Below are 27,314 nucleotides of genomic sequence, written 5' to 3'. Positions count from 1 at the left end.
GCATCAGCAAATACTCAGGGAGGGCTGATTAACCGCCCAGATCCACCCCCATCCCAGCAAGGAAATGCTAGTCATGGGAAAGCAGGTGTCTCTGCATGGGCAGGGTGAGAGGGCTGCACCCTTTGGTGCTTCAGCCTGGCAAGGTCCAAACGCTGTGTGCTGGGGCCCAAAGGCACACACGCAACATGACCGTGTCTTCCATGCAATCACACAATTCCCTTTCCTCCAGAAAGCCTCCTTGGGCCCCTGGCCAGGCAGGCTCCTCACGTGCTGAGGAGCGGCTGTGAGACCTGAGGGAGCGGAGCGGCTCCTGCAGCAGGAGAGCGGCCAGCCTGACCCAACAGAGCTGAATGTGCCTCCCCCATTAGGATCGCGCACTCGCATCCTTATTGCCCCGACTTCCTTTGGTTCCTTCTCGTTTGCACCATTCCAGCTCCATACACTATCCTTGCCACCTCCAACTGCATGGCCATAACCCTTCCTCCACTCAAACCCACCTTGGCTCTCCTGCTGCCTTTATCCCATTGCCACGGCTGTGTCACTGACCGATGCCCACAACTGTGCCCATGCTCTCGCTGGTGCCACGTGAGCGCTGGCCAGCGCAGGTCTCCCTGGCAGCGTGCCAGTCACTGCTGAGGAATGCCAGGTGCTACATCAAAAAGCCATGTTTCCACAGCACCAGTGCCCACAGTTGCTAACCACATCCATGCAGAGACAAAAGTGCATATGAGGGTGGGATATGTGTCTGTCCAAGTGTGAACACACAGGCCCTCAGCAAGAGGCTTTCTTGAGAGAAGGACACTCAAGCATTTTCCCCTACCAAGACATTCCACTATTAAAGAAACCTTATTTATCATGGTTAACATGCCAGCAAGGAAACCCCTTGCCCTAAACACAGCCAAGCCCCTCTCCATAGAGTGCTATACATGTAAATGTTGGCCTCAGTGTATGGCTAAAATCATCCCAAAGTCCAAAGTCTTCAGTGTTCCGTGCCTTGTGCTGGAACACAGGGCCAGCCTTACACAAGGGTGGTTGAGTCTATCTCTACATTATATCTTTATATCTATCGAAAACATAGAAATATATAAATATATAGGATTTCATTTATAGATATATAAGCATGTGATTTTAATCTTTTGTACTGTGTGTATATGTACTGGGATGTGCGTATATACAATATATAGACCATATGCATATGTACTGTATACATACACTAGCTTACATGCACACACATCATACGTGTCTCCAAAGGAGACAGGAATTGCATAGGCATTACTGCATTGGATACAATGGCTGGGGGATTAACGTACCATTTCTCTGCTTTTAAGACCTCTTTTAACAGGGCTGAGGGGAATCTGCAAAAGCAGAGGCTGTTGCTGCTTACTTGCAAGCCAGCTGTCTAGGCACTGGTCAAACAAATAGCAATCCTCACAAGATAAGAAAGGAGGGGGACTCCAAAGACCCCGCGGGCCATCTGGTTGAGTTTGTGCTGTGAGAAAGAGATGGACTGAGCCTGAATCATGTCTGAACAGTCATACCAGCAAAAGCATGACCAGCACGAGGGACATTGCTGCAGCTGGCTCAAGACCCAAGGCAGATACCACACAAGGACCCTGCCCACCGTGTCCCCTCGCAGCCCTCGTAACTTCCGTGTGCTTTTGCTGGTATGAGAAGAGCTTTGGTCTCTTGTGAGGATTATCCCTGCAGAGGTCGGTCTCGTGGCTGGAGGGCCCGGACCCCTGTGGATGTAGGTGAGCCCTGCAGAAGGACATGTCTAAATGTGCTTCACAGATTTCTGCTTCACAGCAGGGTAAAAGAGGCAAGGAGCCTGAGCAAAAAGTGGGGAAGGGAAATTGGCAACCAAAAATCCCATTTCTATATTATAGAAATATAAACCCAAGGGTCTGGAGAAGTGTGCATTATTCACAGTCAGATGCCATAGCTAAGATGCAGGGGAAGGAGACAATAAAGAGCTCATTCAAGAAAAACTGAACCCTCTGTCTTTGCAGCTTAACCAGTTCAAGATGCTGTGAGCAACACGTTCAAAACAAATCCTCTTCCTCTCTCAGCACAGCAGGAAAGGCATTGATTAAACCTGATGCATGGCAATCCTGGAGCCTCCCTCAGCACCGCGCTAAGCCCTCCCTGTGCCTGCTGCTGCCTCCTGGCCTCACTGCCACCAGGCTGGGCCCACACAAACAGGACACAGAAATGAACCTGCTTCTGGGAAAGGCTCGAGAGCCCTGGGAAGCCAGGGGTGATTTGCACTGATATTCTTCCCTCCTCCCTGTCTTGTCCATACTGGTAGTCATGTTTCCATCCACAGACTACCCATGAAGGTAAGAGCTACAGATCTGAGATAGGGAGGTTAACCTGGAGGGAAAGCTTGTAAAGCACCTGCATTACCCTAGGACAAAGGCCAGGCTTATTTTCTGATGTGCAGGTAACGGGAAATTGTTTTGGAGGAGCTGGGATGGGATGGGATGGAATGGGCTGGGCTGGGCCAGTTGCTCTGCCAAGCTCTTGTCTATCCCCATCACCAGTGTAAGGTGTCTCTGACCTTTCCCGTCACAGGTATCCACAACATTCAGTGGCAGGGAATCACTGTCTGCAAACAAAGTTATTTGCTAAAGGAACAAGTGCTCTGCCTGTGTCAGCTGCCTGCCAGAGAAAATCACCACATGCTGCTCATTTCACTCAACCATTAGAAATAAGAGTTGCCAGCAAAAGGTGTCACTGATGAAAGCAGGATTTGCAAGTGAACCAAAGGGAAGGAGTGACAAATGAAGAATATTTTCTGAACAGGCCTCTGGCAACTCTTACCTTGCATTTTCCTCCCCAGTGGCCAAAATTAGGAGGCCTGGATCAGTTGTAAACAGGCCTCTCAGGCTGCTCAGCACAAGCCCTGGGGGAGCATTCCTCTCTCCAAAGGTGTCAGGAGACCATCCCCAAATGTTCCTTCCCTCCATGTGGGCCAGGCACTTTGATGAGCCTCTGTGCCAAGGAGCTTTTGCTGCTGCAAGCAGAAAGGCAGGTGATGTTTCCTCTCCACCTGTGAAGAGCTATGGAGTTCTACAGGTTCTATGATCTATGTTCACCTTGCCCATCTCCAGAGAGAAGCTAATGGAGCAGCAGTTTTTCTACCTTATTTATCTTTCTATGTCTCCTCAAGTTTTAAAAAGGAAGGGAGCCTGCCACCTCCCTGGCAGGCAGCAGTTCCAGAGCTTTTGTGGCAGCACCCTGAGCAGACCCAATTCACCACGCCTGGAGAGCTATGAGCACCTTGTGGAGAGAGGTCCCTACTTTATGGTCAGGCAAAGAACCACCCAAGGCTGCACAGCTGGCAGAGGCTTTCTAGTTTAATTTTTACTCCTCTGGATTAATGGATCAATTAAATCACATAATTTATGAAATTTATGAAAATACACCAAAACATGAAAACAAAGCCTTTTTCATGCTTGCTAGGTATGTTATATCGATGCCCCAGTGTTCCAACTGTGAGATGCCCTGACCTAGCTTGTGGCGTTTCCATGAGGACCACAAGGAAGAGCACCCAGCACCTGCACCCCTGGCAGCAGTCTGGCAGCAGGTGGGTGGCCCTGGCACAGGTGCCCTCTCCTGCCCGAGCCAGCCTCAGGCTGCACGTGCTGTCAGAGGTAAGGCAAGGGTAAGTGCTATGGAGGGTGCTGACCAGCCCTCGCTGCTACATTCCCAGGGTCCGCTCTGCTCCGCCTGGACCATCTGACGGAAAGGCCCTGTTTGGCAGCGAAGGGGCAGTGTCAGGACACAAGGACAGGCCACCACTCCTGCTTTGGGTGGGCTCAGTCCCTCCTCAGTCCCACACGGACAGAGGCAAACACTTCCAAAACCTTGACCAACACCAGCCTAGCTGCTCCTGTGGGGTCTGAAAGCTAAACCAGTCCATAGTGGCTTAGCTGCACACCTCTGCCAGTGCTGGCTGTGAAGTTATGCTGAAGGCAAAGGGGTTAGCAGGAGGTGAGTGAGACCTAGGTAGAAGTGTGTGTTTTCCTGGGGAAGACAGTGTGTGAACCCTGGCAGTGAAAGTGACTCAGAGAGAGATCGGTTCCAAACATGCTACATCTCCATTGAAAACAAACAAAAAAGTTTAAAAAATAAAATAATATTATATATATATATATATATTTATATAAATGAAAAGCTATCAACTAGCAGCAATGGTTCTAGAGATATCTTAGCACCAAGACCAAGGGCAGGGGGGGTAACAGGAGAAAGGAAAGGTTCAGTGTTGCTGATACCACCATCATGTTTCCAAACAACACAGCTTGGCACAAAGCTCATCCCTCTGGGAAGTGAGAACATATTGGCTTGGACACCTTTTGGACAACACGTCTCACCCCCACGATGGTCTGGTCAGGTTGGTGCTGTCCATGCCACATCAGCAGGGCAAGGCACTAGCATCTGTGGAGTTTTTGCACCTTTTTTGTTCGTGTGATGGTTTTTTTTTTTGGTTGGTTGGGGATTTTTTGTTTTTTTTTTTTCTTTTTTTTTTTTTTCTCTTCTAACCTGAACTGATACTGTGTGGAAGCCTGGAGCTTGTTTACTTTAAAAGAATAAAACAAAGAAGAGCCCCAAGCCCACAAAACAATCTCTTTGTGATGGAAGGTGCAAGTCCCCCATTCACATTTCAGCTGGATTCTGCATTCCTTCAAGAAAGGAAGAAATATTTTGCAGGAAGAAGCAGAGCATCCCTTCTTCCTGCTGTCATCAGTCTGCTGTGCTGTGGAACATGTTACCTTGGTCACAAGAGAGTAAGTGAACCTTTGTAGGACATCACACATGAATATAATCCAAGATAATCTTGCATTGATAGCTCCTGCCACCAAACTGCAGCAGGTTTTTCTTTCAGTCATTCCAAACAAAACAAAACAAAACAAAAACCCCACAACAATCTAGGATTATAAAGACATAGTATAAATAATGTAAATTAGAATATAATTTTTAAGCCTTTGAATCTCTGCCCAGAGGTGGCTCTCGACTCATTGGCTGTCTAGCTTCCACAGCAGCCCTGGTTTTGAGTGAATAGTTGTATATATATATATATATTTATCTCATACAATATAAAAATATAAATGCAAAAATTTCCCCCTGCCTTCTCTATTTTGCTATTTTATAGTCTGCACATGACATCATGTTATAACATACGTATGATAGACTGGTACTACGGTTATCATAAAAGGAGCTGAAAGCCAAGTATTACTCTACAGCCCAAAGGTAGGGTGAACTGAGAAAGGGGCATCACAGTTTAGTGGAGGCATTTGTTTCTAAATCAGAATAAAACCCCAAAATCATACCCACAGCCCTTCTCTCCTGTCAGTAATCTTCTGAAGAGAACTGGGCAGAGCTGGGGGCAACATAAACACACGGGATGCTCTCTTGGAAATCAGAAATCTGACGGTTGCCAACAAAGGCTGAAATGGCTCAATAACTGGGCTGAACAATGGAAAGAGAGGCAGAGATTGAAACTGAGGAAAAACAAACAAACAAACAAACAAACAACCCCAAAATGAAACAAAACAAACAAAGACAACCCAGCAAACCGACAACACACATACAAAGGAAACTGCTGGGAGGATGTGGCTGACAAAGACCCGTTGTCTAGCTTATAGGTTGTTAGGTTTGAACATGTAGAGTATGGCCCCAGCACATGCTTCTAAAGAATGAAATGTTGCCACCTACATTGCAGCTGCCATGGTTGGAGACACCAGTAAATGTCTAAACATTGTCTCAATCTTTAAAATTCTGCTTAGCTTCTATCAGACGCACATCGTCTTAACTTTTAAAATTTCAGTGTGGGCTTTTCCTTAATATAGATAATATATATATTTTATATAATATATCAAAGTTTAGAGTATAGATTAAAAAAATTATCTGATCTGAGGCATTCCTTCCTAAATATCAGGGTAAAACTCAGAGCCATGGTCCATGCTCTGCAACATCGGCTTCTGGTCAAGAGATGACATCCTGCTCAGCATTTCCGCCGAGAGCGCGTAACTATTGCCGGACTTCTCCTCGAACCAGCTATCGAGTGCCCTTTTGCAATCGAAGTTGGCAATGGGCGGCCCGTTAACAGCAATTGTCAACAGGTCACTGAGCTGCTCCAGCGTGAGCCGAGAGCGGTTGTTCTTGCGCACTCTCTGCAGGGCGCTGCGCCCTTTCTCGCAGCAGGCTGAAGAGGTGGGAAGGACTTTGAGGATCTGAACTATTTTATTTAGGAGGGGAAATCGCTGTTTGTATTTACAAATGTGACTGAGCAAGTCTTTAAAACCGTTTTTGGTATAATAATCCACCTTGAGTTCTCGCCACTCCATCAGCAGACTCCCTCGGGTGTCCATCCCCTCTCTGCAAACCTCTCTGGAAAATGATGGGACTGCCTCCAGGTGTTCAAATATTTGTACCATATCCTCCTTCCCATAGCTCATGAGCTCATCAGTGCTTCTGGGCCAAGCTGCAAGGTCAAATACCTGACAGGCCTTCACAAATGTCCGGCTGCGGGAATCAAACCTTTGGGCTAGGATCAGCTGGGTCTTCTGGCAGATCTTTTCTCTGATTGACTGGAATTTGGCTTCAGCCACCCGTAGATTCTTCACAGCAATGCCATTAAAGCTTTCACGGAAGTTTTCCTCAAACTCCTGCAAGTACTCCCCAGGGGAGTCTGCTAGCCGGCTGATCTCCTGGATGGCCTCCTCTATTTTATCGTCCACCTGCGACACAAGAAGGTACTCCCCTTGGAAGACGTAGGCGAGGCGTGAAAGCACAGCAATCACATCCAGCAGGAAGTAGATGAGTTTAATCGACTGGTAGTCCATCAGGAACTGCAGGAGGGCCAAGGCAATGGCAGAAGCATCTGCCCTTTGGGTCTGGCCACTGACATCTTTGAGATGGGCCACAACCTCAAGGTAATCCTTGATGAGAGCGTTGAGCACGTTCTGCTCCCCAATGATCCATTTCACTGCTCTAATGTCCCCCAGGAACTCGGTCTCCTCACACAGAGTGGCAGCAGTGACCCTTAACTCGCACATGAGTCGGGGAGAATAACGATAGAAACTGAGCAGCTGCTTCAAATTGTTTTCTAGCTCCTCCAGACAGGGTAGTTCCTTCCCACTAATGGCATCCAGAATTTCCAAGTGAGGCCTATGAACCATAAAGGGAAGGCAGAGAAGCCAGGGCAAGGTCTTTCTGATTGTCATGAACAAGTTGGCTCTCAGGCTGGCGGTAATGTTAGCACCATCAACTCCCAAGCCGATAGTTGGCTTCTCATCCTGCAGTCGTATTCCCAGGCTGGAAAAAGCCCGATCTAATGCTTGGAGGTAACTGTCTGTTGTAGAAAAGCCAAGTTCCTGAAGAGACAGGAATTCAGTTGCTGGAGGCCCATCGCTGCTGGTGTACTGCACATAGACTGCAACTGTATCTGCAAGCAGGTCATCGCTCTGCCCATCCAGAATGATGCTGAGGAAGGGAGACTGCCGGATGCGCTCAACCAGGTCCTCTCGGAGAGCCCGGGCGATATGGTGAATTAAGATCTGGCAGTCTCCTTCATTCATGTACTGATCCACCACCTTGAGTTCACACTTTCTCAGTAGTTCTGCCAGAGGCCGAAAGTCATAGTAGGGCCTGCCCTCCAGGGCCAGGTGGTAGGCTGTATTGAAGAGCAAGGTCATATTTCGGCACATCTCTTCTGTCTTCTCTGGGTGCATCCTGAGCTTGTAAAGCTGCAGGCACTTCTTGTGGAGGTTGCTCTGGCTGTGAAGCTTTATCGTGTGTATCTTGAACTGCTTAGAGCCAATGATGAAGGCTGAAGTCCGAGAAGATTGCACTGTGTACTGTCTACAGACATGGCACCACATCTCATTCAGTGTCGGGGAGTACCGCAGAAACCAAAACTTTTTAAGCCACTCTTGCTTGAACCGCCGTATCCTGCGGCCCGTCGCAGAAGACATCTTGGAAGGCTCATCTGTAGCAGCAATCATGTCATTTGAAACCGATTCATCAGCAGAATCCACCTCTTGGTCATCATCCTCCATGATGGTGGGAACTGAGATGATGCTTTCTGAAGCTGCAACAAAAAAAAATAAAAAAAAAGGAAAAAAAATGGTATTTACAAAGTTGCTGAGCTAGAGATGTATCCTATTGGTGACAGTAGAGCATTGCCCAAAGAGCTGGCCACAACCACTCTTCTCCTGCCCATAACCCATTATGGATAGAATTTGAATCATGACTTTGAAAGGAAAAGAAACCAATATTTCTGCATAAGAACTTTGTTTCCAACATGCCACAATGAACAGCAAAAAAGGACACTACATCCTGGCCACTTGAACAATACACTGTGTGACCCAAATATTCCTTTTACTGAAGGCTCCTGGCTGCTTTGACAGTGTGTTCCTGGAGGAAATCAAATATATCTTCAGAAAGGCACACGTGGTTGTGTTAAGGCAGTGGAGGAAACAGAGAGAGATTTCCAACAAGGGACACAGCAGGACATAATTTCATACACAAAGAGAGCACATTTCAGCGTTACCACAGAGTCATTCATACTTTCTTGGTAGCATGTGAGGCACTGTGGAGGGGCTTCCGCTGAAAGAGAATGCATCAAAAATACAGCAAACAAACTGTCTGCAATGGAATGTCTTTTTTATTGGCAGTGCATTATCAATTACAATGGCAACAAATAGAGCAAATTGTCGTACAGAGTCTTTCCCAGTGTTTTCCACTGTACCCACGGATTCAGCTCCTGGCCCACCCAGTCACAAAACCTGACAAAGAACCTTCCATGGAACCACATGTTCACCTGAATACTCAGAGCAAAATGCTTTAGATGGGTACACAGCACACAGGCCTCTCACTACTCTCCTTAGGCAGGGTTTGGAGAATGCTCTAACTCGGCAAGGCTTACCTGTGGGGTCTGAGAACTCTTGGAGCTCAGGTACCTGGGGCGGTAACACAGGTGCCTCGGGTAACTTCCCAGATCTCAGCATGTCTAACTCAGCCTGCAGCTCCCGGATTTTCTTCTTCAGCCGGATGCAATTGGGGCAGAAGGATGTGGTGGGGATTTCATGGGAGTTGCCTTGTGCAGAGGCCAGTGACAGCTCGGTTGGGCTGTCTGCTTTAAGTGACAGGGGCTCTTCTTCCTCATCTTCAAGGATGCTTATCTCCTTGGCTGAAATGAAAGAGGAGCTGTGAGGGACCTTCCATTCCCTCTCACTCTGGTTTCTGCTGAGGCTCAGGGAGCCATGCTGCATGGCACTGCCACACTGCTCAAAGATGTCTTCAGCCTGGTATTTAGATGCTCTTCTGAAGGAAAGTGGTGTACTTGCTGCTAACTGGTTTTCTTCAAACTTGGCAGACTCCAAAGAAGCCTCCAGGACATCTTTGAAGATGAGGTCAATTTTTTTTTTCTTTGTTTGGGGGTGGGATTCCCCCTCGTCACAGCTGCGCTTGTAGGGGCTCTTCCCCTGCCTTAAGGTAGTGAATTGGAGTGCTCCCCTTGCATCCTCTTCATTTTCTACATTCTTTTCTGACTTGTCGTTCTGTAACATTTTATCTCCTAGAAAGGAAAATAAGGGGTGGGGATTATCACTGGGAACCGAGCAACATTCCTCCATCTAAAACTCAAACAAAAAAGAACAAAAAGGCAGACTGAATCCCTGCAGGTCTGCATGTTATGTTACAAGCCAGGGAACTGACACAACTCAGTGGAAACTGAGGCTTGCAAGAGGAGAAGCCCAGCTAATGGGCATATCTGCAAAAACAGAGACAGTCCTGGGTAACCACAGCAGAGTAGAACCCACACACTTCAAAGAGAAGATAAACTACAGGCAGCTTGTTTAACCTAAAGGCATAACCAACCTGCACTGGAAGAGGACTATGAGGTGAATGACTGATCATGGTGGAAACTATACCCAGAGCCTAAGTGCCTTTTTGGCTGGCTGGAAGTCCTGTGCCTGTTTTGACTTGGTAAAAGGTATCAAATGTACAGCAGTGCGGTGACAGATTTACACCATTTCATGACAACCCTGGTGTTTGTGCATGCCATGGCACAAAGTTTGTAAGCCCCTTTACTCTTGTTCAGTTTGGAGGCTGCTCCAGAAATGCAAAGGTAAAGGAGTAAAAAAAAAACTTGCACACTTAAAACCTAAGGTATACATTGCCATCTGAGCTACAACGGGTGAATGCCCTCCAAGGATGGGACATCTAGCTTGTCCTGGTGGAGTCTGAGAGCATGACCATTCAGTAATCAAAATAAAAAAAAATATTAAAAGCAACCTCACACAAATTATTAATTGCTTAAAATAAAGGGAATAGCCAGATTTCCTTACCTGGAAATTCAAAAGACGATAGGTTTGGCTCAATTTCCATCACTCTTCTATCTTGTAAATAACTTCAAGCATTGATGGCTTCCCAAACAAGACGCTGCTTTATGCTGATTTTTGGTTTTGTTTGCTTAAAGTGTATTCATGCTTTCATAAGAGCTATGGAGCAAAAGCTACCATTCCCTCTCTAAGCAGAGCAATGCTAAGAATGCAGAAAAGATGCAAGACTCGAAAGTTAGAGTAAAGCACTGTAAAAAGGGCTGGCCTAAATGGATGGGATTTTGCACTGGGTTTGGATGTTGGCTGGAAAACCCAGCCACTTCTTTAGTGAATCCATAACAACAGATCTCATTTTCAACACATTGATGAGAATTTCTATGGACAAAGCTTTCCGTCTCTCTCTTAGTATCTCCCCTATTATGGACCACAGCAACTACTGTGAGAAGTAGGGATTTAGAGAACCAGTTCTTCTTTCTTGGTGATTTTTCCCCCAACCAGCTGAGTGCTTCAGCCCTATGGAAAAGCTAGAAATCACAAGACAATCCCTCATATTAATGGTCTCAACTCCAATGATGAGGCTGGTCAGAAACTATCAACAGAAACAACATCCAGGAACTGTTATTTTTTTGTGAGATCTTAAAGTGTGCCACTTCCCTTCATTTGACAGGCTCATCTGCAGGGATTTGAAATCTTTTAAATAGAAAGTGATTCAACAGATTTTTGTTCTGCTTTCTGACCAACTCCCAGTGCTCTCCCAGCTGAGGCTTCGATGTCTCACAAGTCTAGCAACGGCCCAGGTGATGCTCAGTTTTAACATCTCTATGCCCCTTTGGTGAAGGCAGGCTGAGCCCAGCTTGCAGCAGGATGAGCCCACCAAGATGTCAGGGAGTTTCTGCAATGGTCTCTGTAGCCACATAAGTTTTCTACCTGAGGCTGCGGCAGGTTCTGGAGATTCCTGAGGCAGATCTTCAGCACATTTGTAGTACAGAGCAGGCTGTGAGTTACCATTTTTAGCTCCCACAAACCATGACACCACGACAAACCAGGACTAAAGGCATATCTGCATGGCAGGGCAATAGCTTGTAGCTTGGTGACTCTGTAGAGCAGCTGCTCCAGGGGCACAGACTGTCTCTTGCTGTACTTTCAGAAAGCACTAAGCCATCTAGATGACTAATGTGTGCATGTTATTGCAGCAAAATCACTGCAGCCTGTACCTAATCACTCACTGGTGCTCATTAACATAAAAAAGCAAATTCGTGTCAGTGTTAATTCAGAAGTGGGAATTGCCCAAGCACAGCCACCAAGATGTAACACTGCAAGTGCATAACAACTCTAAGGCAATAGAGATAACCAGCTTTTTCAGGACATCTTGTCCACCCCATGACTGAAGAGGAGACACCTTTTACCAAGTCAAGGCAGCAACAGCAGTTGTGTAATAATATACTTAGGAATTGTAATTACAAAATTATATTTAGTGTGGCTGCCCCTCTGAGGCCCTGCCATTCTGCATCTAGCCTGGAAAGAAATGCTCCTAATTAACTTCAGGTATCAGCACTGTACAGAAGACCAGATGCATTAAGAATTTTTGCTTTCCTCTAAAGCTTCCTATACTGCTGACAATACATGGGCCCAAAGGACTGCTGGGTTTGTTTCAACACTGTTACTCTTTAGACAAGATAACAACTTTTATCCAAGGAATAATCAGCCTACAAAGCCTCCTGTACGTTGTATACACATTCTAAAGTTGTGAGACTAAGGAGCTGAAGTCGCGCTGATCCCAAATTATCTTTCTGAAGAAAGAGGAGATAAATTAAACGAGGAAAATGGACATTCAAACACACCAAAGAAATCTCATTCATATGGGCACAAAACCAGCCAGAGCTCCCTCACACAGGCTGCACACAGGAGCCAGAGAGAGCAGCATGTTCAGAAGAAAAACCTTATGCTGTCTTGTAGGATCATCAGCTTGGCAGTCTTCAGGCCAGAAAGTCTTGTGACAGGGGTGCTTTGTGATCCCTGGGCAATTCATCAGGCTCTTGCAGCACACACACACAACATGGCACAACGCAACATGACATGACACACCACAGCACAAATCTTTCTTTCATGATCTCCATGACTGTGGGTATCTTTTTCTCCCTGTACACCCATCTGTCTATGCCAGGCACAGCTGGGGGCTCTCACTTGGAGGTGCTCTGCTTCTAGAAATGCAGTTCTCCTCACACAGCCTGTGCAAAACCTACTTCACCCACCACTCTTAGCCCAACTGTGGGGCAGCCCAAGGGGATAAGGAGAGAGGATGGAAAGGAAAGGGACTCACCACTTGTGAAATTGTTGATGGATTCCTGGGACATACTATGCAACCGCTTCATGTAATCCTCACTGTACCAGACCCGCAGCTTCTCCCCAGGGTGGATGTCACGGCAGGCACGGAAGTAAATCCTCTCGCTGTGCTGAAAGGCCAGCAGGTTCTGCTCCCTCTCCTCCCGAGAGATAATGACGTACCTGAGGGCAAGAGGACAAGGCAGGCGTGAAGCACAAACTTCTCTCCTGTGCTCCCCGTTGTATCAAAAGGACAACCATGAAGAAGCCAGAATGACCTTCACAGAGAGCCATCAACACAGCCAGGCTGGAAAGCATGGAGTTACAAGCAATGGTGTGCAAACGAGCATGGACACCCAGGGAACACTAAGCCAGTGGGACTGTTTCTTGCTGAGGAAGGGATGACACAAATGTACATCCAGTCTGAAGGGATGTCAGCCAGCAAGGGTCACAGACTCTCCCAGTCAGAAATATCTTTGCCTAGTGATGGAAACAAGGACTTCTGGAGTCCACACTGTCACTTCACATCCCAGGGCTCCCTCCCTTGTTCTCAGGATTATCTGGAATGCGGCAGGGTTCCTCTGCCTGCTTGTTTCCTTAAAAGACTGCCTTCCTCTCTTGTTGGCAACAGATTTGCTTGCTTCTCTCCTCTCAGGCAAGCAGAATTGAGATTCTAAAGACAGAAACATGGATACCCAATAAGCACGGGAGTATGTGCTGGTTGTTCAAGGACATGCCAGCATTGGAAGGTTTTGCACTTCGGAGTTCAGTAGGGTGTGACATAAAATAACAATTCAGCTCTGCAAGTGGAAACCCCAGCACCACATTGTGGGGATCTCCTGGCAGTGCTGACAAAAACATCACTTTCAGGGCATGGGATTTATTTTCCTGATTTAAAACAGATACATTTCATCTCAGCAGAAATGTATTTATTCCTACCCAACTGGCCCTCTGTGCAACTTGTTAAGACAGAGATCTATTGCTAGGGTCATATTATTTGCTCTCACACTCTGCATATTCCTGCTAGAGGACATGAAAAAGGCTTGGTAATACTGGTTCCAGCTGCCACCAGCATGAGCTTACAACACCAACCCAGGAAAGAGGCCCTGTCACAGCACATGCAGACTCCAAAGCAGACCTGAACAGCTCATAGCTAAAACTTGGTTTTCTCTTATTCCATTTGCCTCTACTGTTCAGCACTCCTTGCGGCAGCAATTTCAGCAAAGGCAGGGAGGCTGCAGGGGACCATACTGCTCCTCTGACATCTGCTGCTATTAGTCCTTGCCCAAGTTCCCCAATGTATATGCAGCCATTTCTTTGGCTTAAGGAATCTGTCCAATCTTCTGAATATTCTACCTTCTCTAGCCGTGTGAATGCACAGATAAAGACACAAGTCCACCTCCATGTGATCCCACTAACTTACACAAATAAGGTCACAAACTTGGTGAAACTTCCCACAAAACACAGAAAACAAGTCTGCAGTGATGGTGTCTCAGACTGCCTGAGGCTCAAACAATTCTGGTTTTAATGTTAAGCAACTGTGCATGTGCCTGCAAGCGGTTGTATTTTTCCTAAGGTGTGCTACCTGGGATTCTCTACCATCTTCCGTAATTAAACAGCAAACTGGTACTGCCAAAATTGGCTTTGATTCTCTCATTTACTTCTGATCACAAAATAAAGGATCTTTTAAAGTATACCAGTTTGTATATTTGAGAAGGAAGAGAGACCTGGACCAGTGTGGTGGGAAGGAGGTCCTGCAATAGCACACATCTCAAAAGGTGTATCAGGCCTCCAGCCAGCCATGAGATACACAACACTTGAGACAGACCAATATGCTGCAGTTAGCCTGGTGCCTTGCAGTACAGGAGATCCTAGAGGATGCTTTCTCCAGTCCAAGCAAAACGTCAGGATGCTTCCCAGCACCAGCTAAGGAGAGAACCTGGTCTGCATCTCACTGTCCGCAACAGATCAGGGTGCCCCTGTGAAGATTTACTGACCTAAAGTCACTCAGAGATCCTTAATAAAACATACATGACCTATACATCCAAGCTAGTGGCACCAAGGAATTCATGCAGTGGCAGGATGGTCTAGTGCATTTTCAACAAACTGCATTTGACAGTGAGATGTAGAAAATACAAGTCTGAATGGGAAGTTAACTATTCCCATCAGGGCCCACTTTTATTAAGTGTTTTGTTAAGCATGAGCATAAGCTTTTTCTGTTCACTGCTCTCCTTCTGCCTCTACAGCCCTCCACATTTCTGCCCGAGTATCCTTCAGCTCTGCTGCCCACATCCTGTAGCTCTGGCCACCCCAGCAGTGAGCTGGGAGGAGAGTACAGGCTGGAGGGCATGAGCTGCAGCACTGCTGCAACACTGCAGCAAATGCTGCCTGACTGCTCATTCAGCCTCCAGCAGCCACTGGCACAGCCAGTGTCATCAGGAGTGCTCAGCAGAGAGTTCGGGGATAATCCCGTCACATGTGAAGAAACATGTTTCTTCACAGCTGTGCCCAGCTAGTAAGTGGTTTATGCTCCTAGTGAGGAAGCTTTCCATCTGTGATAATTCCCTGAGGTAAGGTAAATGGGATGAGATCATCCACACAAAAGAAACAATTTTGAACCAATGCTGCCCATCCCCAGGCTCAGGTGTCCCCAGAGACACAAAAGACATAGGTTACAAAGGACTGCATAAACCCCACATTCCAAATGCTGGTCTGAGACACTTAGCGCTGCTGCACACCACAGCCGAGAGGCAGACGCTTTCCAAAGATGGAGAAAGTCATTGCACAAAAAGTCAGCCAGTTTGGTGAAACAGAGGCACAAACTACCTGCTGAGGAGAGACTGCATGATTTACCTTCACTGACATACATACCAAGGCCAAAGTGCTCACATCCTGAACAACCCAACCCTTCCTGCGCAGGCTGCACGCTGTCCAGTCCCCTTCCCAATGCTAACTACTCCATTTGGATTTAAGCAAGGAGGCTACCTTGGTTTGGACACCCAGGACAGGCATGGTTAGGCTGACCCGAGCACTGCAGACCCGGACACTATCAGCTGCACCTGCTTCTGCAGAGAGGCACTTCCACCAGCCACAAATCCATCATTTCATGTCCTGTCTAGTCCTTGGGACAGGCCAGCCTCTGGAACACCAAAGATCCTGACCAGGCTACTCAGGACCAGACATTGCACCAATGGAGACCACTTCTGACCCAGCTGCAGCTATTGGGGCTGGGATCAACCCCACAGCTGTCAGAGGCACAGCTCCTTGCTCTGCATGACCACCTGTCCCACAGAATCTCTAGCTAGCACCAAATAAAAATCATAACTTCATTCTTCCTAAGCCCCAGCCCGCTCAGGACATCAAATCCCCATTTTTGGATGGCCAAGTGCGTGCCCAGAAGAACGTCAAGGGATTTTTCTGCAGGTGGGATCACTTCCCCAGGAGGGGAACAGAGCCTCTGGTGAGGATACAGAAGATGGTGAAGAGAGAGGAGACCTCTGCAGCTGGAGGGAGGCTCAGGCTTCTCTCTTCTTCTTTCCACTACTGCCCTGGACTTGCATTATGGCTCCCTGCCCACCCTCTGGCTGGCCTCAGGGGTACTCCAGTGATGCCCTGCCAGGGAAGTGCACTGCAGGGAAAAGGCCACTGGCCCTTCCCAAACCAACTTCGGGCACAGAGCCAGGGCAGGAGATCCCATGCAAGAGAGCAGCCACCAGCCCAGGCTGATGCCATGGGATGCCATATGCATAAACCCCACCTCAGTGCTCTGATGCCAAGCGTCTCCAGGAGACCCACATCTGTGACAGGCAAAAACTGTAAAGAGAAACAAATGACTCAACAGCACCTGTGTTAAAAGTGTTATATATTTATTGCATTCTTAACAAAAATACTTTTAAATAGAGGATTTTTGCAGCATGTACAAGTCATGGAGATACTGGGGTTGAGCACAGCAGTTTGCTTAGACACAGACACTTACTTCAACAGCCAGTTAACATGATAGGTGCAGGAAGAAGCATCCTTTGTGAGCCAGTACAGAAAAGCCACTCCACCGAGGGGTCTACACAGGGCAGGAGATACGTCCCCAGATCTGGGCCAATCTGTAATAGTCCACAGAGGAAACTAGGGGAGATATCAATAACTTTATAGTAAAAAGTCCTTTCTCCTGACCAGTGGCCAGCCTTTGGGGATTTGTATTGAGGGCTGTGAATTCTGCACCAGGATTCTCTCTCGGGCAAACTGATGGCAGCACTGTTGCTAGCTCCCTCCAGTGCCCAGCACCTGCAGGAGTCTCCTCCTTTGCAGGCCTGAGGGTTCCCAGAAGGGATCCCCCTGGACAACCACGAAGGAGCTAAGCTTGTCACTATATCCATGGGAGGACATCAGTAAAGACCAAATATAAAAATATAAAATACTAATATTAATATACAGCAGCAGCATTGTATTGACTCAGGAAGCCTTTCACACATATCACCCTTTTTTCAGCTCTCTCCGATTCATAAATTAGATCCACTTCTACCAGATTTCCCAATCCCCCCTTCATATGAAGAGAGACTGTGACTTTTGCAGAATACAAATGTTTCAACAGAAGCAAAAGGACATCCTCAGTGGAAGGTGAGCAAAGTTCTGCCCTGGTCTGGCACCAGCATGAAAAGGAATGTCCTCTGCACGAAACCAGTTGGGTCATTCCTCAGAAATGAGGCTTTTTTCCTTGCCAGACCACTACTTCCTTGAGCAACCTTTTATTGTTATTGCACCACTAAAAATAAATTACTTGATATAGAATTACAGAACACCTTCAAAACAAAACAAAACAAAAAAAAAAAAAAAGAAAAAAAAAAGAAAAAAAAAGAAAAGCATGTAATGAATGCCTGACACAGCAGACATACAATGAACTTTTCAGGAAAGAAGCTAGTGCACTATAGTTTCAAAGGTGAGGCCAGACAAGTTAAAGATGATCCTTGAAGACCACATAAAACATACCATCCTTCTGCTACACTGCACTGCCTATGTTCATTTCCACGGAAGTTTCTGTAACTTTATGCCAAGTCTGTAGCCCAGCCATGGCATGATGATGCACACTCATATTAACTGAAATAGTTTCCTGCAACCAACCTCCAAATACAGTAAGACAGCCTGGAGAGCATGGTGTGCTGTGTGGTTGAAGCTTTGACCCTTTTCCCTGCTTATTAGGATAATGGTCTGGGTTTTTCCAGAGATGGGGGAAGCATGCTAGATGCAGAGGTACAAATTAAGGAGGAAACAGACATATTATAAAATACATTATCACCACCTGAAGTGACACTATTAAAGCCTAGTTCCAGAATCAGTGACGTACATGGGAACCTCACACAGTTCTGGAGCAATTCAAATGTTGTAACACAGTTCTTCCTTGCATCTAGATGGAGAAAGAAAGCAGTATAAAACTGACATGTCTTAAGATTTTAACCTATGTAGCTGTGAATTTAGACTGTAAACTCTTCATGACAGGAGAACACAGTACAGATCCCACCCTAAATAAAACTAAGTGCAAAGTAGCTATACTGAAGCTGACTGAAGTAGCTATATAGTAGCTATAAGTGCAAAGTAGCTATACTGAAGAATTAAAGTAAAACAAAACCAAACAGGCTTGAAGTCAGAAGCTGTCCCTACATCCTTTCTGGTTTCTGTTCAGTTTCCCACATTTTGAAGGGGTGAGGTGGTTCAAAACTGAAGAATTGACAACATGCAAGAAAATAATATGATACAATTATGTTTAAATGTTGTCATATGATGAAGTAATTGTATTTTAACCGCAATTGTGAAAGGTGGGAATTTCAGACTGGACCAAACAGAAGTTGGAACACTTTAACATAAGTGCATGTAGCACTGCAGGATCCAGGCCTATGCCTTTGCAACCATTTTCATCAGTCAAAACCCCCATGGTGCTCAGACCTGTTCTCAGAATCACACCTTCTTCCCTTGCCTGCACAAGCTCTGCTTTTGCACTCCTCTCCCCAAAGCTGTGTGCAAGTCACAGTAAGCCCCAGATAGCCCACTAGTGCTGAATGAAAGATAAAAGCAATGATCAATAAGAGCTTTTAGAGTCATAAGGCTGTATTTCTGCACATACTGCATATACTAATATTCAGGAAGATGATGGGAATGCAGTAGTAGGATAAATTTGTGAGTTGATTGCAAAGGCATCTCTGTAGCATGCTGTTTCAGTAAATAATATTTCACAGGCATTGGAAGAGATCCAGATAATGATTTCTATTGAACCTCTCAGTTTATAGAGCATTTAAAGCATGGGGAAGCCAGTGAAAACTCTTAAACTCTATGAACTGAAAGATGTCCCACATTACAAGCTCAACAGTATTTGAGATTCCTCTTTACCATTGCAGAGGACCAGTCATACAATTAGCTGCCATATTCCTACTGCTCTGTTAGCCAGCAGGGGGATGGATTGGCTGGGTCAGCTGCTGACCTTCCCCACCAATACACATGGAAATACACATGGATACACAGTGATACACGTGGAGAAGCCATGTGAACATGCAGCAGCTCAGGAAGGGGCATCCTTGTTTACATAATACAGACTAAAAATGATGTTTTCTCTTTCGTGACCTGATGGCCCGTGCAGGAGTCATCCATTTTAGAGAGTTTTGGTTAGACTCGGCACTGGGCTCGGGGGGCTGTTTAGAGCAAGCTGCTTGCAGACAGGACCCTGGCATGACACTATGATCTTGTATCCTATGGAAAGCCTGGACCCCATCACGTATTTCTGTCAGTGTCTGGCACATCTGGCTGACCTGGCCGGTGAGGTCAGCCACACTCTGGCTGACGGCATGCATGCTATCTGCCATGTCCCTATGAATGGCCACCAGCTCCTGGCAGAACTGCCTGAACAGGTCGGTTTGCTGCGCATGGGAATGGAGAAGCTGGCGATCGAAGCTGGAGAGGGGTGGGCTCCTGGTGCAGGGGTGCGGGGGTCTGCAGGCCGAGGTGGTGCGTGGGGATGGACAGCGCAGTTCCTGCCTTTGGCTGGCAGCTTCCGAGGGCTCTGATGAGGGAGAAGTGCGAAGGAAGGAGGGCCTGGAGAACGGACTGACATCTGCACCAGCCCGCTGCGGTGAAGAGAAGCGCTGTTCCTGAGAAGTGCCTGGCATCTCTTCATCTTCATCAGCTTAAACAGAAGAGGAAGCATGAATTATTAATGTGAAATCCCTCTCAATACTAGCTTCTGTTTCAGGATATCTCAAAGAACATGGAAAAGGGGTTTTCCCCTCCCCCCCAGTCTGACAGTTCAGACAAGCCCATGTAGCTTCTGAAGCCCAACTCAACGTGCGAGTTCTGCAATGTTAGCATCTGGGTGACAAGCTTAGCCATGAGAAACCTGAGAGTGGGTGAACCCAAGCTACTGTGGTATTCTGTACAGAGCATTGTTCATTACTAGAATATGAATCCATTTCAGACAGCAATGACTTCTCTTCCCCAAACCTATAGGTAGCTAGCACAAATATTCTGGGGGGACACAGACTGCTCATGGAAAAATCCTGTTCCCCCGTCATTTCTTGCATCCTCTGCACTGAGAAGAGCATAGATGTATTTGCTGCTCTCAAAGTGTGCTCTGCTCTCAAAGTGTGCTCTTAATGCTTGGCATCACTAAGACAATCAGGCAGTCAGACATAGCAGCAACAGGACACCATGTTATTCAGGCAAATACACCTGATGCAAAATCAAAACTAAAGCAAAATGCCATGGGAAAATTCTCATTAGTCTGATAAATATCTAGTGATGTGCCAGTTCACATGTACAGGCATGTGAAGAGTAAGAAGGGACAAGGTTTCACCTGGTCCACCTTCCCACGGTTTCCTTGCAAAGCCTGTATTCTTTTAACCTCTGAAATAGTGCAACTGGCTTCCAAAACAGACGCAAAGAATGACCAAGTCCCACCTCATCAGTTCTGGAAGACTGTCCTTGCTTTCCCACTAACTTCGGATATGAGATCAGGCCTAATGTGGGAGGACAGCGCCACCCATGAGGTGTCAGTTGACTCACTTCCCAACAAGTTATCACCTTCTTCTCTCCTTTGCATCCCTAAAAGCTCACAAACAAGAAGCCTAACCTCCACAGAAGAAAACCAGAAAACCATGTGCACAAAACTACAGAAAAAACCTGCACAAAGCAGCTTGTGTTTTAGCACTGAAGGTGTCTGAGCCTTGGATTAACTTCAAAAGCAGGGCCAGCAGTTTCTCTAAAACCAGTGAAGAAGGAGTCATTATTGCCTACATTTTTCACAGCCTTCATGCTGATCCTTCAGACCACTACTGAGAAGTCATTAGTGGCCCAACCTCAGCAATGAACACCAGTGATCACTGAGACCCCCAAAGCTCTCTTGGAAGTGATCCACTGTCGACAGGCAGATGCCTCTCAGTTTGGTAGCACTGCTGTTTTATCAGGGTGAAGATCTCCTAATCCTTTGCAAGCAGTTTTTCCACAGACTGAAGGCAGTCATACTTCAACTACAGATGCTCCCTCACTTGTAGGATTAATTGATACTTATAATCCATTATCTACTCTCAGTTCATAGTCCACATAAAGAACTAGATAAACAGATAAAGATGATCTTAACTTGGGAACAATCCATCTCAACACTCCACAACCACCAGAGTATAAACCAACCACAGCAGAAAGACCTGTCTTGACAGACAACCCAGGATCTTACACAACATATCATGCTCTTCTGGTGTCAAACTGAGGTAGAGCACAAGACAAAGAGGTGTTAAGGCAGTGATACTTACAGCTCGTTGATGGGCTGTCAACCAGGTCCAGATGCGCTGTCTGGCAGCCGTGCCTCTGGTGCGATGAGTGCAGCGCTGACTCGATGGCTCTCTCATGGGCGGTCAGGACGATGGCCGAGGGCTGCCCCGCGCTGCCAGGGCCGGAGAGGGACCTCTGCATGAATGCCAGTTTGTCTTTGGTCCTTCTCTTCATGTCGTCCCATCTGTGTTTAATGTCCTTTACAGACCTGGGGACCTGGCTGACTGATGTGATCTGCCTGGCTATGCCTTCCCAGATCTTGTCCCTGTCAGCATGGGATAGACGCATTGTCTCCCTCCCAAACAGCACAGCTTCATTTCGGGTCACCTCAGTGACCAGAATGTCCAGTTCTTCCTTGGAAAACTTGGGCTTCCTCTTTCGCTCAGCCATGTTCCTTGGGTTGAACATCCCACAAAGCATAATTGGGTAAAAGGAAATCAGAGCAAAGCAACCCCCTGCATCCAACCACTTGGCCAGAGCAGTACTGGGGCAGAGGAGTTTGGTGGGATCCAGCTCCCCCGACCCACAACAATCTCTCACCAGGAAAAGGCAGCTGTTTTGTTTTTAGAAGGTAATTTTCAAGCTTAAGAGAAAAAAAATACCAAGCAATACTAGTGTGAAGGAGCCTTCTCAGCTTTAAAGTTAAAATTAAATTCTACACATCGTCTGATGCCATGACTTACTTACATATGAGATTTCCAGTTCAGCCTCACATCACTTGCCACAGTTTGTGCACAGAAAAAAATGTGAGAACTCTCAATCGCAGCGGTGAATTAGCTTCTAATGTGACAAAACTTAGAGGAAATTTAGAGGCCTGAAATGTATCTTATTGTTCTACCTGGCACAACATGCAATAGAAACTTCTACACCAACCTTTCTGTTACAGCTTGCAGGATGTCATGAAAATGCTACATAAAATTGGACTATTTTAGGGTAGGTAGGTTTTAAGTAGACTGGTGGGCAATTTCTGCAAGTGGTTTTCCTTAAAGAAAGATCTTTTTTCAGCACTGGGATACTCTACATCCAGCATTTGTCTGCTTCACAGCAAGCTCTTGTTTGACCCAGAAATGGCTGCTATTTCCCATTGTTCTCTAAAGGAATGAGGCCACCCACTTATTTTTCCTGGCTAGGCTTTCCGTTACTGCCACCAACATGAGCCTGCACCCAGTCTCTGGTGCTTCAAACGAACAACTTATAGCCTCAGCCCACTGAAAAAGAGGCAGCCATCCTGAGAACAAGCAGTTTTCTCCAAAGGGGGTGTGTGCTAATTTATCCAGCCACAGTCAAAGAAAACTATAAGCAAAACATTAGTCCTATCTATGTTTTGTTACTGGGGAAAAAAAAAAAAAAAAAAGAAGGCAGTAGATCTATTCAGTAAGGAAGGAGAAAATGGACTGTCTGAACCTACAGAAAGGCACTGACCGATGTCATTCTAGCTCCTTCCTAGTGCCATTAACACTGTTGTTTAATCAATCTCACTGACACCGCTGCCTGACATTGGGGCAAGTCTCAGTTTGATTAAAGCTGGAAAACCAGTAGGAGAAGCTGCCCAAATCCAGGCCATATCAGATACAGCTAAGTGCACAGACACATTTCATGGGAACAAACATAAATGAATGCTTGAGATACTGTCTTGGTGGAGTTTCACTTATAGAGAGAAAGAAGAAGCATTTAGAGAGGGCAGTAATGAAATGATGGAGAGCCAGCAAAGCATCTGTTACCCTGAATCTCAAAAAAACCCCAAAAAATCCTCACCAAACTTAGAAGGAAAAAGGAGTTCTCCCAGCTGAACATGAGAAGGAGGAAAAAGGCTACGCCAAACATAGAGCAAGGGAGTATTTACAGTTTGACTTCTACTGCATTCAGCAAAACTGGGCTTGCTGTATCTCCTCATCAGGTACGCATGACTGTGCAGTGTCATCACTGCCTCCATGAGGTGGCAACAAACCTCCACCGATAAGCTGCTCTGGTGAAAAAGTGACAGCATTCTGCAAAGTGCTGTGGGTAGAGGCGAACTTGCAGAACATAACAGCGCTCTCTGGAGCCATGGGTCACAAAATCTGGTGCCCCCTCCTCCTTGCTGAACTCACAGCTGCTATCACCAGCAAAGCTGCACCAATGAGGAATTGGAGCCCTGTTTGCTCTTCCCAGACATAAGATCCCAACAAGTGCACTAGGACAGCTTATGGTAGGCCTGGATATTCAGATTTCAGTGCTTCCACTCATATGCTCCAGCACGATTTGGGTCAAAACAATCTAATTTACATATTCCAATAGCAAACTTGCCGCACATTGAGTATTGAGCTCTGGCCAGTTTTAAACACAGATTAATTAACATTAGGTTCCTAGCAGGCACATCAACCTCCTCCTTATAAAAATTCAGACAGTATTACTATGAGAGGGATATTTTTCTCCTCTAGCATGCCATATGTCCCTAGAGGCAGTCACTAATGTTTACAAGTACCTCTCTGCTGATGCCATGAGGGTTTTAGCAGGCTCCAGAGCAGCCCCAGCTGTGAGGTTGTGAATTCACACCTCAGCCCAGGTCAATCTGAAAGTGCAAGACACATTGAACAGTGGGCATTTAATGATTACCCCACAAAAATATCAATCAACTCCACTTTTCTTAGCCTCCAAGAAACAAGCATGTAATTTTCCCCTGGGCTTTGGAGTAGTTTTTGGTTTGGCTTCTTTTTGCAAGGATTGCAGTCAACACTCATTTAGGACCCCTTCACTCTGCATAAATTATAGTCTGTAATAGATAAGAACATTTGCTCCACTTGCTGCAACGTAGCAGAAATCAGTTTATGACGTTCAGCAAAATGACATTCATAGGCTGGTAGCTTTTACTCACCCTGAACACAAAGGCAGCCACAGTAATCCTGACTATTTTTAAATGCTTATTTTCAGAAGGTCCTGTAAAGTTGGAACAGCAGCTCTGTACTTAAAAGATCTACTAGTCAAAGTTGGTCCTACTTTAAGCAGGCTACTGGAACACTTGACCAGAGCTCCCTTCCAAGGTCTATTATTGTATGAAAATCAAATCAGAGATGCCTCCATTATAAAGAGACACAGGAAGATTCACAGGACAGTCTGGCTCCCCTGTTTGGAAAGGAAAGGGGGCAGAAAGGAAGCGGTGAGAAAGTCTTGTTTCAGCCTTTTCACCTTGGCTAAGGCAAAGGATGAATTTATACTGTGCCAAAAGCCTAAGAATTTAGGTACTCACATGTAAGATGGGCTACAGACTACAAATGCTCAAAACATCCTGGAAACCTCAAACATGAAGCACTACACTTCAATGGTTCAGTTAAGAACCATCAGTTTCTGTCCTACATCTCATTCTGGGCTAAGTAATACTTACATAAAAGGATGGACTTTCCTGGACTTTCTGAACTACTTTTGGTTTTTTGTCAGATCCATTATTTTTAGAGGACACCAACAACTCAATGAGAGAATTTCCTCAGAAGCTACCAGGAAAATGGATGGTCCTCTGCAACCCTTCAGAAGCCCCAAGAACTGTCATCAGCAACAATTTATGGTTTGTGCCCAAGAAAGCATTAATTTTGCTTGCTGCAATCCATGGTAATCAGCCCCCAGAAAAATAAAAACAGAGGAAGATGTCTGCATATGTTGAAGTCCTGGAGTTTCATGAAGTACTGCAAACAGCAGGGCTTTACTCTGGATAGAGAAGAAGGGTGCATTAGCTATGTGCCAGCAGCCAGTCTAGGAGGACACGCTCCCAGCATCAGGAGTTTGTCTTGACTAACTGATGAGGGGAAGGGCAAGAGGATGTTATCATTGCCATGCCATCTGCTGCACTTGTTACTCCTTCCTCTCTGTCATCCATTGCCTTGGGTAAACAGGCACTAGAAATTAAACCAGCAAGTGCTGCAGTGCACATATTGTCCTCAGGCAACACGAAAATGGACTCAGATGTGGTATTCAAACAACAAAAACAATAGCCAGATCTACGAGAAGAGAGAGGAGTCAGCCCAAGCTGCCCTCCCCATGCCATACCCACCTACCCAGAAGGTGAGTAGATCTGCTTTGCAAAGCACTCCATCTGTGAGTGATAGCAAAGAGCACCATCTGAAAAACAAAAAGAGCGCTGTCTACAGCGTCCTGGAAGTCAAGTGTGGTTTCTGTGTGTGATCTCAGTGTCAGCTGATGTTCTAGCACAGAATATTGCTCACAGCTTAGTCTAAAAGGGGCTAACAAACAAAATCAAGGCTTTTTGAGGACTTCTATTGCCACTTGAACTGTCAGTCAGACTCTAGATAATACTACTGGTTATAAGCACTTTCCAAGAGTAAAATCAGAAAGGTCAGTAAGACCAGTACAGCCTGCAGAGACCCTTTGATACACCCTTCCCATGAAGGGTCACAAACATCCCTTTTCCACAAAGCCTCCACGCCTTACACGGCTGTACACAACGGCCCAGACCACACTCACACTGAGACTGAACCATGGCAAATACAAGTTCAAGCAAAAATATTCTGCTCTTTGGTGTTAGGACCACAAGTAGTGCCCACTTAAATCCAGACATCAAGCTAATGTTGTTGGCAATAGGAAGAAGAGCTCATCATAGAATTTTTGCTTTTCAGGACTATATTTTGCCCCAGCTTCGCTGTTGTGCAGATCACAAAGATCCAGATCTATGTAGATTTTTGAACTTTGCATTCTTTACTTCTAGATACATGTCTATCTGCCTATCTCCTCACTGTACCACTGCTTCTTTCTGAAGTGATGACTCCAGCCTCAGCCCTGGTTTAGCATTTTATCTCATCCAGCAGTGAATAACTGTGACAGCTGGAATCCTTACAAAAAAAATGAAATCCTTTGCTGAACTTTATGAACATAAATGTCAGAACAGCTGCTAACTATGTCAAGACTGAAATGGCCAAAAGCGATGCAACCAGATATGACCAGTTAGGTCTATCTTGCATTTACCTTCACCTCACGCTTTTTATTCCCTTAATGAGGGACAACTGAAAATCCTAGACATCCATGCCAGCAAACCAGGTAATCCCATGCTGCTATACTCTCGTAGGAAATGCCTTCTTGCTAATAACCACTTCCAAAGCTCCCCACAGAAGCAGGAATGGCCTCACCGTGCAGCAATGCCCCTTTCTGGTGACTCGCCACACGTACGAGGCCTCGGTGACCTATGTTTTGCAGATATATGTATATATGGCAACACTTGAAACACTGCCCCATGGTCCCACAGGGTCCCTTCCTGCTGCAGCTCCCGGAGCTGAGCCAGCCACGCTGCCGGCGGCTCTGCCGAGGCGCGGGGCCGGCAGAGGGAGCGCAAGCACGCGCCTCAGCTCTGCTTCAGTCGCCCAGCTCGCCCTCCTCCTCCTCCTCGCACAGCACAGCTGACACTGCACGCCGACAGCCAGCACGGACAGCTGGTTCAAATGAAACCCAGAAAGAAAGAAAAAAATAATAAAAAAAAGCACCTCTTCTAATAGCTGTTAAATGAGAAGGGACCAAAAAAAAAAACAAAACAAAAAAAAAAAAAAAAACAAAACAAAACAAACAGAATCAAATGTTACCTTGGGGATAACGCGAAGCATTTTGCAAATATCTGAACATAACATGAAAAAAAAGTAAAAGAATGGAGTGAGACCTGTCAGTGCTTGTGAGAGTGGATAAATAGGATCCCATTTAACATTTATCCTCATTCCAGAAAATAGCAATTCTCCACATCCATACCCTTGTCTTTTTTTAGACCCTTTCTTTGAATCTGGCATCAAAGGTACTCATATTACAAAAAATACTGAAAGAGTACAAGCACAGAATTTGCAAAATGGGTGGTGACATTTTGGTTTGGTTTTCCAA

The 27,314-nt window shown here is 46.1% G+C and overlaps 2 protein-coding genes across 4 annotated transcripts in view; both read right to left on the bottom strand.

Annotated features, from left to right (window-relative positions):
- Positions 1-1,230: 1,230 nt before the first annotated feature.
- Positions 1,231-27,314, bottom strand: part of PRDM11 (PR/SET domain 11) — a 46,694-nt gene continuing 20,610 nt past the window's right edge. The window contains exons 6-8 of one of the 2 annotated variants that reach the window (XM_062495907.1): positions 12,670-12,854; positions 8,933-9,583; positions 1,231-8,095 (exon numbers count right to left, since the gene is read on the bottom strand). In XM_062495907.1, the coding sequence (XP_062351891.1) occupies positions 5,931-8,095; positions 8,933-9,583; positions 12,670-12,854 (3,001 nt within the window). In that variant the 3' untranslated portion in view covers positions 1,231-5,930. Of the gene's footprint in view, positions 8,096-8,932; positions 9,584-10,355; positions 12,528-12,669; positions 12,855-27,314 lie in introns of those variants that run through there. The other variant, XM_062495908.1, reaches the window with a different exon arrangement.
- On the bottom strand, positions 16,528-24,485 carry LOC134045839 (myb-related transcription factor, partner of profilin-like). Of its 2 annotated transcripts, XM_062495910.1 has the most exons (3): positions 23,935-23,945; positions 21,452-21,864; positions 16,528-19,833 (listed from the first exon to the last, which is right to left on the bottom strand). In XM_062495910.1, exons 2-3 carry the CDS (start codon positions 21,858-21,860, stop codon positions 19,247-19,249), a joined length of 996 nt encoding a protein of 331 aa, XP_062351894.1. In that variant the 5' UTR covers positions 21,861-21,864; positions 23,935-23,945; the 3' UTR covers positions 16,528-19,246. The 2 variants fall into 2 exon arrangements, with proteins under 2 accessions (XP_062351894.1, XP_062351893.1); XM_062495909.1 differs by having other exon boundaries at positions 21,452-24,485.

The sequence above is a fragment of the Cinclus cinclus genome, chromosome 6 (genome assembly GCF_963662255.1).
Source record: "Cinclus cinclus chromosome 6, bCinCin1.1, whole genome shotgun sequence".
In the NCBI taxonomy this organism is placed as follows: domain Eukaryota; kingdom Metazoa; phylum Chordata; class Aves; order Passeriformes; family Cinclidae; genus Cinclus; species Cinclus cinclus.
The sequence above is the reverse complement of the archived record's forward strand: the minus strand, read 5'-3'. Positions and strand labels throughout refer to the sequence as shown.